This window comes from Megascapheus bottae, chromosome 6 (genome assembly GCF_031878675.1).
Source record: "Megascapheus bottae isolate mThoBot1 chromosome 6, mThoBot2.hap1, whole genome shotgun sequence".
Lineage (NCBI taxonomy): Eukaryota > Metazoa > Chordata > Mammalia > Rodentia > Geomyidae > Megascapheus > Megascapheus bottae.
Genome location: NC_143514.1, coordinates 65,656,636 through 65,673,149, shown reverse-complemented (window position 1 = coordinate 65,673,149; position 16,514 = coordinate 65,656,636). Strand labels below are relative to the sequence as shown.

The window sequence follows — 16,514 nt, the reverse complement described above, 5'->3', positions numbered from 1 at the left end:
ACACGGCCGAGTCACAGATTCGCTGGCGCTCTTAACATAAGACAAGGCAGACAAAAGACAGTACAGTTTGCTGGCCAGCTTACCTCCCGGAGGTGGGTCGGTGGTCCCTGGGTGGGGGGTCTCCTATCCCGGACGAGCCCCCAGATGTAAGACCCCCGGCTCAGCGGGATGTCTTCCAGATGGAGCCCCTTCCCAAGGATCAGGGAGACCACGCAGCCGGATGCAAACAGCAAGAGGTTTATTCAGGAACACGGGCGCCCGGGGCGACAAAGTCTCCTAGAAGACTTGCGCGCCGGGGCTTGGGGAGGAGGAGTATTTATGGGTAGCAGAAGCACGGTTACAGAAGCAGAAACATAGTTACAGGGTAGGGATTGGTTAATTCAAATAAGGCTAGGAGTTCACTCTGGGGAGTAGTGGAATTTTCCTCTCAGCTAGAAGAGGGCTGATGTGCCTTGCAATCTGGTCACTAGATGTTTCTCATACCCTCCTCTCCCGGAATTTCCCTTATCTTATCTAAGTACACAGCCTTGGTCGTCATGACTGTGAACATCCTGCTGGCCATTTCCCAACTGCTTTCTTTACTGAGGGACTATTGTTACATGAAATGGGGGTGCTCTGGTTAATACAAATACAGCTAGGGCCCTGTTTAAAATTTTATTAGTTACATGGTTTATACATTTCTCAATACAGTCCTGTCCTCTACCCTTACCTCTGAAGAAAAGGAAAGAGTTTGGGTTGCAGCCCAGGCACATGCTGATGAAACCCACCGTCTAGACAATACTTTCCCAGTAGGGGCAACGGCTGTGCCTAGGGAAGAGCCCAAATGGGGTTACCAAAATAATGCTCCTGGAAGGGTTAGCAGAAATAGGATGGTAACCTGCCTGGTAGCTGGCCTCCAGAAGGCAGCCCACCATGCAGTCAACTATGATAAAGTAAAGGAGGTTACCCAGAGACTCAGTGAAAACCTGGCCAAATTTCTTGATCGCCTTACAGTGGCACTCCAGCCTTATACTAAGCTGGACCCGGAGTCAAAAGAAGGTATAGTGGTCCTTAATAACCATTTCATTTCCCAATCAGCTCCCGATATTAAAAAAAAAAAAAAGGTTGAAAAAGGCTGAGGATGGGGCTGGGAGTTTGGCCTAGTGGTAGAGTGCTTGCCTAGCATGCATGAAGACCCGGGTTCGATTCCTCGGTACCACATACTTAGAAAAAGCCAGAAATGGTGCTGAGGCTCAAGTGGTAGAGCTCTAGCCTTGAGAAAAATCTCAAGGACAGTGCTCAGGCCCTGAGCTCAAGCCCAGGACCGGCAAAAAAAAAAAAAAAAAAAAAGAGCTCAAGGACAGCACCCTGTGACTGACACATTAAAAAAAATGATAATAAATTAAAAAAAAAAAGGCTGAGGATGGCCCTCAAGCCCCCCAAGGAGATCTGGTGAGCATGGCCTTTAAGGTTTTCAACAATTGGGAGGAACAGAAAAAAGCTGATAAGGCTGCCAGTAATAGGAAAAATTGCCAGCTCCTGGCTGCTGCCCTTTGGGCTTCTCAAAGAAAAAGTGCCCAACGCACACCACCCAGACCATGCTTTAAGTGTGGCAAGGAAGGCCACTGGGCAAGAGCTTGCCCTACTCTACAACCACCATCTGGACCCTGCCAAAGTGTGGACAGCCGGGACACTGAGGAGTCGACTATCCTTCCTCGTCTCTACAAGGTGGGCCAGTCCCTCCCAAAACCCCACACGTGGGGAGGAGCCCGGCTTATCCAAGATACTCAGCTTGGAAATGGAAGTGTGATGCTGCCCAGGGCCACTGGATCCCACAAGCATCACAACGGAGGAGCCCAGGGTATGTGTCCAGGTTGCAGGCACGCTACTTGTATTCTTTCTTTTGAATATGGAAGCCAGTTATTCATTGTTATCTGAATATTCCAACCTGTCTTTTCCCCCCCAGATCTTAGTGGTGGGTGTAGATGGATTCTTACTTGCTCTGTAACTACCCATGTAGATAGATAACTTTCCTTTTTTACATTCCTTTCTGTTCTTTCCCCGCTGTCCCACATCCAAGGCTCCCTCAGCCCCTTAAAACCATTTTCCTCCTCTCCCAATTTTGTCTGAGGATCAAGTCTTTCTCAAGCCCCTTAATCTGTCTGGTTTGCATCCTAAGTGGACAGGCCCGCCCGCTCCCACTGCAGTTTAGCTCAATGGACAGCCACAGTGGTTTCCTCTATCAAGAGTGAAAAAGGCTCCTGCTCTTGCCCCTTCTATGACTCCAAGGTGTTTCACATCCCTGAAGAAGATGGCACCCGTGCCTCTTAAGACTTCTTTTGAATTTCATCCAAGGACACATATGCACGTTCACTACCATGGAACTGTTACTGCCTCTTCTGGACGGACAGCATCCCCGCCTTCTACCCTCAATGTCAATGCCCCTTGTCAGCAGGAAGTAGCCAGAAAGAGTCAGCGCCCCTTTATAACTATCAGAAGGTGGGAATGTTAGGTCTGCCTGGAAGAAATGACTTCTTCACTTGGCTCTCTCCCCCTGGACCCTGGAAATCCCTGCCCAGCACCTGTAACCCTGGCAACTGGCATGCCTGGGGGCATGGGAGGTCCCCACTGAGGTATTTCCCCATCCTCTGAGATCACATCCACTTCCACTGTGGCTACACTCCTCCCCCTAGATAATCTCTCACTTTCTGCCCTAAGCTCTCTTGCTCGCCCGACTCCATCTTGGGCGGCAGGAGTCTGCTCTTTCCTCATGCAATAAACCCTCTTCTCCTGAACTGCGTGGAGTTTCCTTTCGGCAGACCTTACAGTCACTAGGCAGCTCAAGTTGGCCTTGAATTTACTAGGTAGCCAGGAAGCCTCAATTTTAGGTCCTCCTGCCTCTGCCATAGATAGCAAATGAATATGTTTGCAAAATGTCTTGAAAGGAAAAGTATCTCTATCAACAGCTTCCCTCACCCAGGTGAGACAATTGAGATAAATTTTGATTCCATTCATTAAAAGTTTCTATAATGAGCATTCCTTTGGAGAATATTAAAATCTGTATACTAAAAGCTCATAGACCTGATGGCCTAAATGAGTGAACAAAATGTTATAATTGTTGACCTGCATGCTTTTTCTTTACCCTAACTCATTCCTAACATGTAGGCTCATTTTTTTTTAAGTATTGGGTTACTGGTGCCACAAAAGCCAGAAAAACAACTTTGTAGTAATCAGAATGTTACCGAACTGTATGTGGCTTACTTTATTGTAAATAATGGTGAACAGTGGTCAATAAATAGTTTTATTTTCCCTAAAAAAAAAAAGAACATCAAATAACAACAAAAAAACCCCAGAATCCCGCTATATAGCTCAGCCTCTTCTGGAACTTATAATTCTTTTACCTTTGCCTCCAGGGTGTTAACGTGACAGGCATGGGCCACCACACTTAGCATCATTTTGTGCCAGTTTATCATTTTAGAGCATCAGACACTTTGTCACTAAAGCCTTGATTTTTTTTTAAGAGCTAAGGGATTAAACCTAGGGCCTTGCCCATGCTAAGCAAGTGCTCTGCCACTAAGCCACACGTTCACTCTTAAAGCTCTGCTTTCTAATTCCAAGTGACAACAGATGCTATTTCATACTCACACACCTGGCCTTGACTCACTCATGAAATACGAGGTGGATCGTTATTGCCTTCAAATCAATCTGTCCATGCAATTAGCATTAGATCTTGTGTGTGTGCCTGTGCACGTGCACACAAGCACATGCTAGCATTTTACCCCGTGAGCCACAGCTCCACTTTCAACATTTTACTGATTAGTTGCACAGAAGAATCTTCATGTACTTTTTTTTCCCCCCAGGGCTGTCTTCCAACTACAAACTTCAGATCTCAGCTCTTGAGTAGGCGTGAGCCACCAGTGCCAGCCTGTCTCTATTTTTAAGATGAAGTGTTTAGAAATCCCTGCTTGAGGCAATCGTTCACCGTTTGCACTTAAATGCTCCTGTCCCCATGACACCATGTCCCGGTGGCCCTGAGCTCTGGGCTTTATCAGTATTGTCTTACTTACTCCACCATCCTCTGAAGCCGATTTTACAGCTTCCCACCTTTCCCTGCCCTCATTTCATCACCTTAACCCGATGGTGGCTGTAAGCACACACCATAAGGTTTTACCAGCACTCAACAGCTGGGTACCCAGCAGAGTGTGGTGTCAGTTAAACACTTAATAATGGCCACCTCCTTATCACCATCATCTCCCACTAGTCACACTAAATTCTGTGTTCAGTCACCAAGCTATGTTGTCTTTTGTTTCCTGGGGTCAGACGCTAGATGACCAACAGAACTCGCTCCAGTTATTACTGTCTGCCTTATTGGCTGCGGGACCTTGGACAATTCCTGGCACCTCCTGAGTCTCCCTTCATAAGAGAGGAATCCTTCCTTCTCTTCCGTGGTGCCTGATTGTTGTTTGTGGGAAAGACTCCATGTCACTGATCTGCCTGCTCTTATATAGCCTGTCATGATAGTTATGGCTGAGTCATTCAGCCTTGTCCCGAGGAGACTCAGGACCCTTGCCATGGAGGCTCAGCCTGGTGGAGCATCTGCTCTTGGGGCTGGGGCTGAGCTCAGGAAAGCACCTCTTTGATTAATGCTACATTCGTCTCCAAGCTGGAAGACACCTTGGATCTTAGGGTCTCAGGGAAGAAATCTGTAGAAAATAAAAGGAATACATGGATGGCACAAGCTAATGCTTGTGTGGTCCATGTTCAGATAAAGGTCCTTTCCTGTCTGTGGTTTGTATCCTGTCAGCTGCTCTTCTGTGGCCCCTCTTCCACCTTCTGGGTCACTGGGATTACAGGCATGTGCTACCAGGCCTGGCTGAGAGCAACTTCTTTATATACCACAATTAAGAGAGATGCTAGGGTCTGTGTCTCTCTGTGCCTGGCTTATTTCACTTAGCTAAATGCCTTCTGGATTCATCGGTGTTGTTGCAACTGACAGGATTTCCTAACGAAATCACAGCTTGTCACTCTGGATGGGACATGCCCACGCCATGTACCCTGTGTGGGTAACTCACCAAGTCTTCTCAGGAGTGCATTGTGCCAGGTCTCTATCTGGGCCAGCTATGCAACTGCCAGGACAACTTGGGTGGGGCAGGGGTGGAGGGTGGAGGGTGTGAACAATAGGGACTGGTCCCCAAAAGGAAACCCCTGCTACCATTTTCAACAGAGGCACTGACTACAGGGAGCTGGTGACCCAGGTAATAGACAATTGAGGCCCCCGGACCCCCCCCTCCCCGGCTCCTTCCCATCAGGAAGTTAGTGTGCACCAGGGCTGGCGAGGCAAAGGAAAAGTGTCTACCATTTGAGTCAAACCTCCAGCAAGTCACGCCTGCAATCCCAGCTACTCAGGAGGGAGAGATTAGGAGGACTGGTCAAGGTCAACCCAGACAAAGAAAAAGTTTGAGAGAGGCCTCATCCCCACCAATAGCTGTGTGTGGCAGTGCCCACTTATCAGCCCAGCTGTGGTGGGAAGTACACACAGAAGGATTACAGGCCAGGCTGGCTTACTCATGACGGGAGACTCCCTTAAAAAAGGAGTTAGAAGTGTGGCTCTAGTGGTAGTAAGTAGAGTGTCTGCCTCATAAGAGTGAAGCTTTGAATCCAAATCCCAGTACTGAAAAAAAAAAAGTGGGGCCGGGAGTTTGGCCTAGTGGTTAAAGTGCTTGCCTAGCATGCATGAAGACCCGGGTTCGATTCCTTGGTACCACATACATAGAAAAAAGCCGGAAGTGGTGCTGAGGTTCAAGTGGTAGAGCTCTAGCCTTGAGAAAGTCCAAGGACAGTGCTCAGGCCCTGAGCTCAAGCCCAGGACTGGCAAAAAAAAAAAAAAGTGGTCGGGACATTAGCATAGCACAAAGGCCAGCACAGCCAGAGTGGCGTATGCACAGAATGCAGCCCCAATCCTTAACTGCCCTTGGTTATCCTATTTTCCAGATGAGGAAACTGGCTCAGAGCTGCTATGTGGCCATATCTGCAAAGCTGAGAGTATGGTGAGCCAGTTGAGGTCAGGATTTTTGCTGTTCTGGGCCACTAAGGGCAGCAGGCAGGATGCAGGCTGCAGGAAAGGAAGGGTGACCAGTCTCCTGGCACCAGCAGAAAGATGGATGCCCCTTGACCCTCACTGACACAACCGAGAACTTGGGTCCTAGCCTAAAGGGAAACCATGAGCCTGCAGGTGACAGATGACACCCACAGGTGAAGCTCCTCCCAAGTGCAGGTAGGGCTGGCAGGTGCCACCCAGGTGAAGGAGAGGGTGGAGGCCATGGGTACATATTGAGTGACAGATGGCCAGGCTCACAATTCTATTTGGAGAAGCTCGGAGCAGGGGTCTTTAACCTGGGGTGGAGGGCCAGAGACTCCTCTGGGAAACTCTGCCCCAGGCTTCCCTCAGAGTTTGACCATTTCTGTGTTCTCAGACCTGCTCCTGGTTTGTAGCATCTGGGCATCTCTGGGCCCTGGGTGGGGGCAGGAGGGTTTTGGGGCTCTGACTGTGGGGGATACTCCTTCAGAACAAGAACCCCACTGTCGCAGGGATACTCTGCCTTGGAAGTCTGAGCAGGTAGGTGAGGTGTCTGGGGACACCTGAGATTAGAGCTGCCCGTGAGATTAGGGTCTGCTTTATCTACAGGGATTTACCCCAGATCCAGGAACCCCTTCTACACGGCTCTCTGGGGTGTATCTGAGCACCTGCATACAAGGTGTCATGGCTACGTGGTGAGTCTGGTGGGGAGGGGACTGCGGTGAAAGCTCCCCTGATAGGTTGACTCGTATTCCAGCTAGCAGTGGGGAGCCCAGCTCTGTGGGGACATGCAACTCTCCCTGGCTTCACATCTCTTCCTGAAGCTTTTCCCCAGGTTCTAGTCATGCTCTGGGTCCTAGTTCTCATGACCCAATATCTATCTAGAGGCTATTGGACTTCATGTATCTTTTTCTGAGCCCCAGTTTCTCATCTTGAATGTGAAGAATGTGTGTGTGTGTGTGTGTGTGCGTGTGTGTGCATGTGTGTGCGTGCTTGCGTGTGCCAATCCTAGGGCTTAAACTCAAAGCTAGAGCCCTTTCCTTTAGCATTTTTGCTCAAGGATAGTGCTACAATCCCACCTGCAGCTTTGTTTAATTTTTTTATTGTTGTAATAAAGGTGCTATACACAAGGTTACAGTTACATACATCAGGTAAAGAGTGTATTTCTTTTGGGACAGTGTCACCCCTTCCCTTGCTTTCTCCCAGTCACTTGCCATATTTTGGTGATGAATTAGAGATTAGCGTCTCATGGAGTTTTCTGTCTGGGGCTGGCTTTGAACCTCAATCCTCAGCCACTAGGGCTGGCAATTGTGTAGGATCTCAGTGCTCCCAGCCAGGGTGGATGCCAATACCCACACCAGAGCTGTGACATGGGCTAATTCACCAGGGCTCCATAGAGTTCCTGGGGCCAGGAACTTCATTCAGGCCAGGAAGGCCTGGACCCTAAGGAAAGCAAGAGGGAGGAGGAGGAAGAAGAGGAGGGGGCCGGGAGGCTGAGTCTTCAAATGATCCTTTTCCAGGATGCCTGAACTGTCGCTGGCAGAGGCCTCAACTAGTGCATGCAGAGCAGGCTTCCCTGATGGGGACCTAGAGAAGACTCTGAAGCCACCCCGAAGCCCATGGCCACTGGAGGCCATCACCTTGCAGTCTGGGGAATCTGCCCAGCAGGTGGTCCTGAGGAAGATCCAGGAGCTCTCTGGCACTGTAGGAAGGGAGCAGGCAACCTTGGGAAGGGAGCGGGAATGTGGGGCTCAGGTTCTCCTTTGAAGGCAAGAATGAAGGTTTCCTGTTTTGTGGCTTAGATAAGACTTTCACCCTGGTCACTGTCTGCTAGAGGTCCAGGATAAGATTTGTTCTCCCCAGTTCCTCTGGGGATTCTTATGCAGGGGAAAGCCAGGGAGATGACTTCCGATACAAGTCCCATTGCCGTCCTGTGCAATGGCTATGCTGGAGATGAGACTCAGAGCCTTGAACTTGCTAGTCAAGTGTTCTTCCACTAGAACCACATTCCTAGTCCTTTTGCTTGTTGGTTTTTCAGCCCCACCTGGCCTTGGGTCTTGAGCTCCCTACCTCTACCTCCTGAATGATAGGTGAGATTATAGGTGTATGCTATCATGCCTGGTCCTGGTCTTGTGTTGTAGGAGTTGAGAGTCTCCTAAGCCAGGCACAGTGGTTCATGCCTGTAATCCCATCTACTCAGGAAGCTGAGATCTGAGGATTGGGGTTCAAAGCCAGCCTGTGCACTAAAGACCATGAGATTCTCATCTCCAGTTAACAACCAGAAAACGGGAAGTGGGGCTTGGCTTAAGGGGTAGGGCGGTAGCCTTGAGCTGAAGAGCTCAGGGACACTGCGCAGAATTCAAGTCCCGCAACCGACCCTCCCCCCCCCCAAAAAAAAGAAAAAGACTCTTGCCATCTCTTTGCCAGGACAGTGAGGCAGTGATAGCCTATGTGAGCCTTGGCTTTCTCATCTCTACAATGGGAGAAACAAGGGCATTGAGAAGAGTTAATGAGATAATGCACTCCTCAACTTCCTTCCCTTGTCCCTGTCCCGGCAGGACAACCGAGACCCCTTCATGGTGGCCCACCTGGATATGCTGGTCAGCCGCCATGAGACCTTCTGCCGGGCGCTGCCCCAAGTCCGGCCCTTCTATGCTGTGAAGTGCAATAGCAGCCCCTGGGTGCTGCGAGTCCTGGCTTCCCTGGGCCTGGGCTTTGACTGTGCCAGCCAGGTAAGCGCCCCCTATGGGCTGCTTCCCTCCCCCACAAGCCTGTGGCTAGTTGGAGGGCAAAGACCAGTGGTGAAGGCCTGAACTATGAAACAGCACCTACAGCAGCTGCCAGAAGGTAGACATTTCTTTCTTTCTGTTGTTGTCTATTTGGTTGTCAATACCAGGGATCAGGGATTTTAGTTTGCCCAGCTTGCATGCTGGGCTGATGTTCTACCGTCTGAGCCACTCCTCTAGCCCTGCTTTTTGCTGTCTAATTGGAGATAGTGTCCTAAGGACTGTATTTGAAGCCTGGGTTGGCTTCACATATTGCTCCTCTGGATCTCAGCTTCCTGAGTAGCTAGGGTTACAAATTATTATCTTGAGCTGGACGTGGGTGGCTCTTGTCTGTAATCCTACCTAATCAGGAGGCTGAAATCTGAGGATCGAGAGTAAAACTAACCTGGGCAGGAAAGTCCTCGAGACTCATCACCAATTAATCACCACAAAACTGAATGGAGAGCAGTGTCTCAAAGTGGTAGAGGGCTAGCCTTGAGCAAAGAGCTCAGGTACAGTGCCCAGGCCCCCCAAAGAGAGATAGAAATAGATAGATAGATTCTTTAAGTAGTTATTCAAAGATTTCTTTTGTTTGTTGTAATCATTCATAGACGGAGCTTGCACGCAGGGCCTGGGGACTGTCTCTGAGGGGTTTCGTTGTTGCTCAAGGCTAGCGTTCTACCACTTCGAGCCACAGCTCCACTTCCATTTATTCTGGTGGTTAAGATAGGAGTCTCATGGACTTTCCTACGCAGGCTGGCTTGGAACCACAATCCTCAGGTCTCAGCCTCCTAAATAGCTTGGATTATAGATGAGAGCCACCAGTGCCTGGCTACAAATGAGTTTTTGAAGGAACAAATGGACGAATAACTTTGGTTATTCATTGCAATGGGCTGTGTGACTCTGGCTGACACCTAAGCTAAGGAACTGAGGGACACAGGCTTCACACCCTGACCACGAGTCCATGGACAGCCCGTCTTGGTATGCCACTTCACCGTCCTGAGCCTCAGTTTCTTCCTCTTTAAAATGAGGCAGAGGAGGGTGCCAGGGGCTCACGCCTATAATCCTAGCTACTCAGGAAGCTGAGATATGAGCATGGAAGCCAGTCCTTGAAGTCAGTTAGGACAGAAAAGTCTGTGAGACTCTTATCTCCAACAGACTACTCCGAAAAATCAGAAAGTAGCTCTGTGGCTCAAGTAGTAGAGTTCTCACCTTGATGACCAGGGCTCAGGGACATTGCCCCAGCCCTGAGTTCAAGCTCCAGGACCAGCAAAAATTAAAAAAATAATAAATGAGGGCTGGGAACATAGCCTAGTGGTAGAATGCTTGCCTAGCATGCACGAAGACCCGGATTCAATTCCTTGGTCCCACATGCATAGATAAAAGCCAGAAGTGGTGCTGTGGCTCAGGTGGTAGAGCTCTAGCCTTGAGAAAACCCCAAAACAGTGCCCAGGCCCTGAGTTCAAGCCCCAGGACCGGCAAAAAAATATAAACACAAATCAATCAATCAATCAATCAATCAGGCTGACTCTAATCTCCCAGTGTAGAGACCAGGGGTGTTGGTTAAGGGCAGTCCCCTCAATCTAGGTCATTGATCTTGTCCCCAAAGAATAAAGGCACAGCATTGGCAGTCTCCAACTCTCCTGTTCACCCTGCCAGTGGGAGCTGGAGCAGGTGCTGGGCCTGGGCGTGGCCCCCTCCCGCATCATCTTTGCCAACCCCTACAAGGCCATCTCCCACATCCGGTACGCAGCCCTCCACGGGGTGCAGCTCCTGACCTTCGACTCTGAGGAGGAGCTGACGAAGGTGGTCCAGCATCACCCAGGGGCCAGGTGAGAGGGGCAGAGGTGGGTGGAGACAGCCACGGGGCAGCAGGCAGGTCCCAGACAGCCCCAGGGCAAGGGTAGGCACACGCAGCAAGCACCCAAGGTTGGGTCATTGGCCTCATTTCACTGGTTTATCTGTGCCAAATACTGGTTTATCTGCACACAGACACGGGATAGAGCCTGCCACCACATGGGGAACCTGGAATGCCATGAGAAAGAACTCACACCAGAGTCCTACCAGGGCTCCCATTTCAGATTCACTGTGGGAAAGAGGCTTAATGTCTCTGATTCTGTAGCACCAGAGCCTGAAGCAAGTCCATTTACAGTGTTAGCTTCTTCTTACTTGCCTTACCCTGTGCCTAGCCTGTGTATTTACTGCTTGGGTCTCTGTGGTTGGCAGTGCCGATGGCCCAGGCAGGGGCTGGTGGGGAGGGCGGGCAGGGCTCTGGTCCTGGGCCTCCCACCCTCCTCCCTGCCTACCCTTCTCCCTCCTTGCCCTCCTTCCAGGTTGCTTCTCCGGATCCAGACTGAGCACAGCAGAAGCACCTTCCCCCTCAGGGGCAAGTTTGGGGCCAGCCTGGAGGAGTGTAGACGCCTACTCACATCTGCCACAGGGCTGGGGCTGGCTGTGGTTGGAGCCACGTAAGTGGGCACATTTGTCCTGCATGGGGGCAGGAGATCTGCTTCCACTGCCCATACCAGCCCTTGGCTCCTGTGTGCCCTGGGCCTCCTAGATGCTCCTTTATTCAGAGTTAAGAAGCTTGATGTATCCCCCTCCTTCTCTCTCTCTGTACTAGTGCGTGTGTGTGAGCACACACACACACACACACACACACACACACACACACACACACACGGAGTTCCTTGAGGTGCACTTGATCCTGATTCCTTAGTATCTTGGCGCCCCCTTGAGGCGAAGGAGGACAGCTGGCCCCCCCTCCCCCAACTCCTGCTTCAGTCTCTGGCCTTGGCGACTCACCCAGCCTCTGGGGGCACTGGGATGCTAGTGTCTTGATACCATGCCTTCTGAGAAGAAAGGGGACCTTCTTCCTGGCGGTGACAATGAAAGAGGCTGATGGCGGCTCAGTCACGAGTCCCCCTACTCAATGGTCACGTGGGTTGGGGGTGTCTCTGGACCCCCCATGTTTAGCGGAGGTCCCAGGTGTGTTGTGTGTTGAGCTGTCTGACCTGTGCTGCTCTGCACCACCCGGGGGGGTGTTTCTAATCACAGTTCCACCCATGTGTCTCCCCTGCCCCTGGCCACGACCCGCTCAGCTTCCACGTGGGCTCTGACTGCTACACACCCCAGAGCTACACCCAGGCCATCGCTGACTGCCGGCTGGTGTTTGAGATGGGCCGCGAGGCTGGCCACCACATGGACCTTCTGGATCTGGGAGGGGGCTTTCCTGGAGCAGAGGGCTCCCAGGCCAAGTTTGAGGAGGTGAGGGACGGTGGGTAGAAGCCTATGTATGCAAAAAGTATGCGTGAGCATGTGTGTATGTGTGAAATTGTGCCTTGTATGTGGGCACTGCGGTTCATTTTTGGTCAGAGATCTTTTTTCTGGGTAAGGAGATGCTAGGGACTGAACTCAAGGTTTTATACTTGCTAGCAGGTGCTTTACTACTTGAGCCAGGATGCCTCCGGCAACTTTTTTTTTTGCTGGGTTTGGACTCAAAGCGTCATACTTGCTCTGCTCACCGGGCTGTCTCTCTACCACTCAAAGCATGTCTCTGACTGACTTTGGTTATTTTGGAGGTGAAATATTGGAGATTTGCTTCTAACCTAGAACCTCCGGATATCAGCTAGGATTTTAGGTGTGAGAGCCAGTAGCCCTCAATTTCCTCACCTCTGCACGCATGCACGCACGCACGCACACACACACACACACACACACACACACACGCATATGCATAGACATACATACATCTGTACACATTCCACCTTTGCTGATCTGTGTGCATTTAAATTCTTGCCCCTTCACACCGCCCAGGGGAGCAGAGTCCATTCTGTTTGCGGTGGGAGGGGGGTGGGAGGTTGCATCTGTTGCCTCCTCATCAAGGGGGCTGGGCATACATTCCAAAGTGCAAGCTCAATACAGAGGGACAGGCATTGTCCCAGAGACCAGATCTGTCCCCACAGATGGCAAAAGTGATCAACGCTGCCCTGGCCCAGACCTTCCCAGAGGAGAGTGGCGTCAGAGTCATGGCCGAGCCTGGCCGCTTTTACGCAGAATCTATGTGCACCACAGCCGTGAACATCATCGCTAAGAAGGTGGTGAGGATGCCTGGTAGGTAACCCATGGAGGGGCACTGACCAGGTGTCCCCAAGCCTGGCAGAGAGGATGCACAGACAATTTGGGCTCTATTCTTGCATATCTAATAAAGGAAACAAGGTTCAAGTTGGTACTGGTATGCGTCTGTCAGTGTTACTATCTCTCAAGGAAGTCCAGGCTGACCTTGAACTCATGATCATCCTACCAGTTGCTGGGCTACAGGCAGGAGCCACCAGACCCAACATCACTGATTTGTGGTCTCTAGTAGACCAGGAGGGAAAGTCCTGAAACCCAGCTATTCACTTCATGAGCAGCCATGGAGAAAGGACACAGAAATGAGCACATCACACATGGGCAGGCGTCACACAGCAAGCGCTCAGGACGCCTGGTCCAAGGAGGAAGTCTCAGAAGGGATCCTAGCTCAGATTCTCCTGTGGACTTCTGCAAGACTCAGTTTCTGCAGCTATAACATGGGGGATGAGAGGATTTATTTAATTCTCACCCCTGGAGAGCTCGGAATTATGGCAGTGGGGGTGTGGGGTCTCTCACAGGAACCAGTGTGTGAGCTTGGAGGTCCCAGGCCTGACAGTGGAGAACTGGGGCAGGCCCTGAGCCCAGCATGGGAAGGTGGAGAGGGAGGAACTCGGGCAGAGGCCTGGGCTCCTTATGTGTGCTCTGGAGATTAGGAGGGTAGGGAGCGCTCAAGCCCCGCCCCCTCTGGCTCATTCCCCAGGAGGCCTCCGGAAGCTGATGTACTATCTCAACGACGGCCACTACGGCACCTTCCGACTCTGCCTCCGGGAGGCTGCCCCCAAGACACCCATCGTGGCAAAGGTGAGGGGTCCTCTTGGGCCCCAGGGCACCAAGTCCAGCCTCATGCCCTGAGAGATGAGGTTGGGGTCTCAGGATGTCCACAGTTCTGAGGGCAATCACACCAGATCTGTATACAAGAAGGTGTGTATGCACATCTGTGTGGGTGGCCGGTCCACTCACACCTGCACAGGACAGGTGTGTGAGTCTGTGGATAATGTGCACTTGTCCCGAAATAGCAACTTGTAGAAACTATCAGGTGTTTCCTCCCTTCCTTCCTTCCTTCCTTCCTTCCTTCCTTCCTTCCTTCCTTCCTTCCTTCCCTCCCTGCTTCTTCTTCTTCCTCCTCTTCCTCTTCCCCTCCTCCTCCTCTCTCCCTCCTCCTCCTCCCCCTTCCTCCTCCTCCTCCCCCTTCCTCCTCCTCCTCCTTCTCCTCCTCCTCCTCCTCCTCCTCCTCCTCCTCCTCCTCCTCTTCTTCTTCTTCTTCTTCTTCTTCTTCTTCTTCTTCTTCTTCTTCTTCTTCTTCTTCTTCTTCTCTTCTCCTTCTTCTTCTTCTTTTTCTTCTTCTTCCTCTCCTCCTCCTCCTCCTCCTCCTCCTCCTCCTCCTCCTCCTCCTCCTCCTCCTCCTTCCCCTTCTTCCCCCCTCCCTCCTCCTCCTCCATTTTCTTCTTTCCTGAGGCCACAACTCAGGGCCTGGGTACTATCCTTAGACACTTTTGCTCAAGGCTAGCACTCTGCCACTTGAGCCATAGCACCACTTCTGCCTTTTCCTGTGTATGTGGCACTGAGAAATTGAACCCAGGGCTTCATGCATGCTGGGCAAGCACTCTACCACTAGGCCACACTCCTGGCCCCTGTTAGGTGTTTCTCTGTGCATCTCTGTGTATGTACACAGGTGCATGTTGTGTGTGCACACGCATGTGTGTGCATGTGTGGTGTGTCTCCAGGATCCTCAAGATGGAGGAGGAGATAGAGGAGACATGGTTGTCTATCTGCTTCTCATGAGTCACCTGGGAAGCTTAAAAAAGCCTCCGACTGCTAGGCACCGGTGACTCACACCTGAAACCCTAGCTATTTAGCAGGCTGAGATCTGAGGATTGTGTTTCAAAACCAGCCAAGAAAGACAAATTGGAGAGACACTTCTCTCCCATTATCCAGCAAAAAACTGGAAGTGGAAGCATGGCTCAAGTGTACAGCACCAGCTTTGAACAACAGAAAAAAAAATCTAAGTGACAGCACGCAGGCCTTGGGTTCAAGCCTTAGTACTGGCACACACACACACAAAAGAATCCCCTAAACTGTGACCCTAGACCAGAAATCGCAATTTCTCAGAGGCATAGATGTGGATATCAACCTTTAGGTATATTAAAAGCAAAACTAAAACAATCCCTGGGTGATGAGAATACACAGTTAACTCGGGGACCTTGAACTCAGAGTGGGGATTGAAGAGATTGTCCCCTGGCAGGGCCAAGACATGTGTAAAATATGAGCCCCATGAGGACAAGGCCTTTGTGTAGTTCAGCATTTATCCCGAAGGCCACGACTACTGTCTGGCACTGGGTGGTCGCTCAGTCATTCATCACTGTGGTTGGATAAATGGCTGTGTCTTTGCTAGCGGGCCACAGAGGCGTGCTTCCGCCCACCCAGCGAGAGATGGGGAGGGGGGGGGACCGATTGCCTTCTTCCTCCTCTGAGTGCCCCCTCTCTACAGGAGTTCCTCTCCGAGCCCCCCCTCTTCTCCTGCACCCTCTTCGGCCCCACATGCGATGCCTTTGACAGGCTCTTCACAGAAGAAGTGCAGCTGCCTGAGCTGGATGTGGGTGACTGGCTGGTTTTCCCCTCCACGGGCGCCTACAGCAGTTCCATGAGCTCCACTTTCAATGGCTTCCCACCTGCTGCCGTCTGCTATGCCATGAGCCCCCAGCTCAGGTGTGTGGGGAGCAGCAGTGGACAGGGAGAGGGGGCCTCTCACGAGAGCTGGCAGCTGAGCTTGGCGGTCCGAGGCCTGGGAGATGGTCTGTGCGCCCCTGGCCCTGGCAAGGCCCAGCATATCTGGCTGTATTTTGACACTGGCCCCTGCCCATGGGGGCCTCTATTGCCTGGGCAGCTGGAAAAGCCTTGGCTGGGACAGCACAAGGCAGGCTCAGAACTTACTGCAGGTCCTCCAGGCCACCACCCAAGTCCTACTCACTGTGACCTCTGGCACTGGCTCCCTGGTTCTCCAATGAGCCCCGCAGCAGCTCCAGGCTTCCTCCCAGCCCCTGGGGTCCTCTCTGCCTGCAGAGGAGGAGGGAATCTAAAGCACACCCCAATGGCACCACCTTTCTTCACAGGAACCTGCTGGAGACAATGCCTTAGGCCCGGTGAGGCCCTAGTGGAGCGGTTCCAGTGGCAGGTTCCACCTTCATGGGGGGAGCTTGGGGCAGGGGCTGGGATGGGGAGGGTCTCTGGGGCAGGCAGGAGCACTGAGGGATGGACATCCTACAGGGAGGGGAGTGGAGTGGCCAAGCCACTGCCCCATGGCTGCCTTCCAAGCTTTGCTGACGAGGCCTTCTCCCACCCACAGCCTCCAAGTCCTCCCGCCTCCCCCCCATCCCCCACTCCCCGCCAGATCCCTCCACTGCCTGCTCTGTCCAGACAAGGCTACAAGGAACCATTCAGCATACTTAGGCTGGAAAACGCTGTCCCCAGGCCTGAGAATAGCGCCTGCACACACCCCACATGGAGGCCAGAAGACCCGGACAGCTTCTGGAACATGATGCTGGCTAGGCAAGGCCTTCCCCAAC

General features: G+C 51.7%; 1 protein-coding gene across 1 annotated transcript; it reads left to right on the top strand.

Annotated features, from left to right (window-relative positions):
* The first annotated feature begins 7,576 nt into the window (after window positions 1-7,576).
* LOC150062189 (antizyme inhibitor 2-like) lies at window positions 7,577-16,086 on the top strand. The gene is made up of 9 exons (XM_090334005.1): window positions 7,577-7,759; window positions 8,614-8,787; window positions 10,480-10,652; window positions 11,154-11,288; window positions 11,922-12,087; window positions 12,786-12,933; window positions 13,652-13,752; window positions 15,440-15,657; window positions 16,062-16,086. Exons 1-9 carry the CDS (start codon window positions 7,577-7,579, stop codon window positions 16,084-16,086), a joined length of 1,323 nt encoding a protein of 440 aa, XP_090190131.1.
* Window positions 16,087-16,514: the final 428 nt, after the last annotated feature.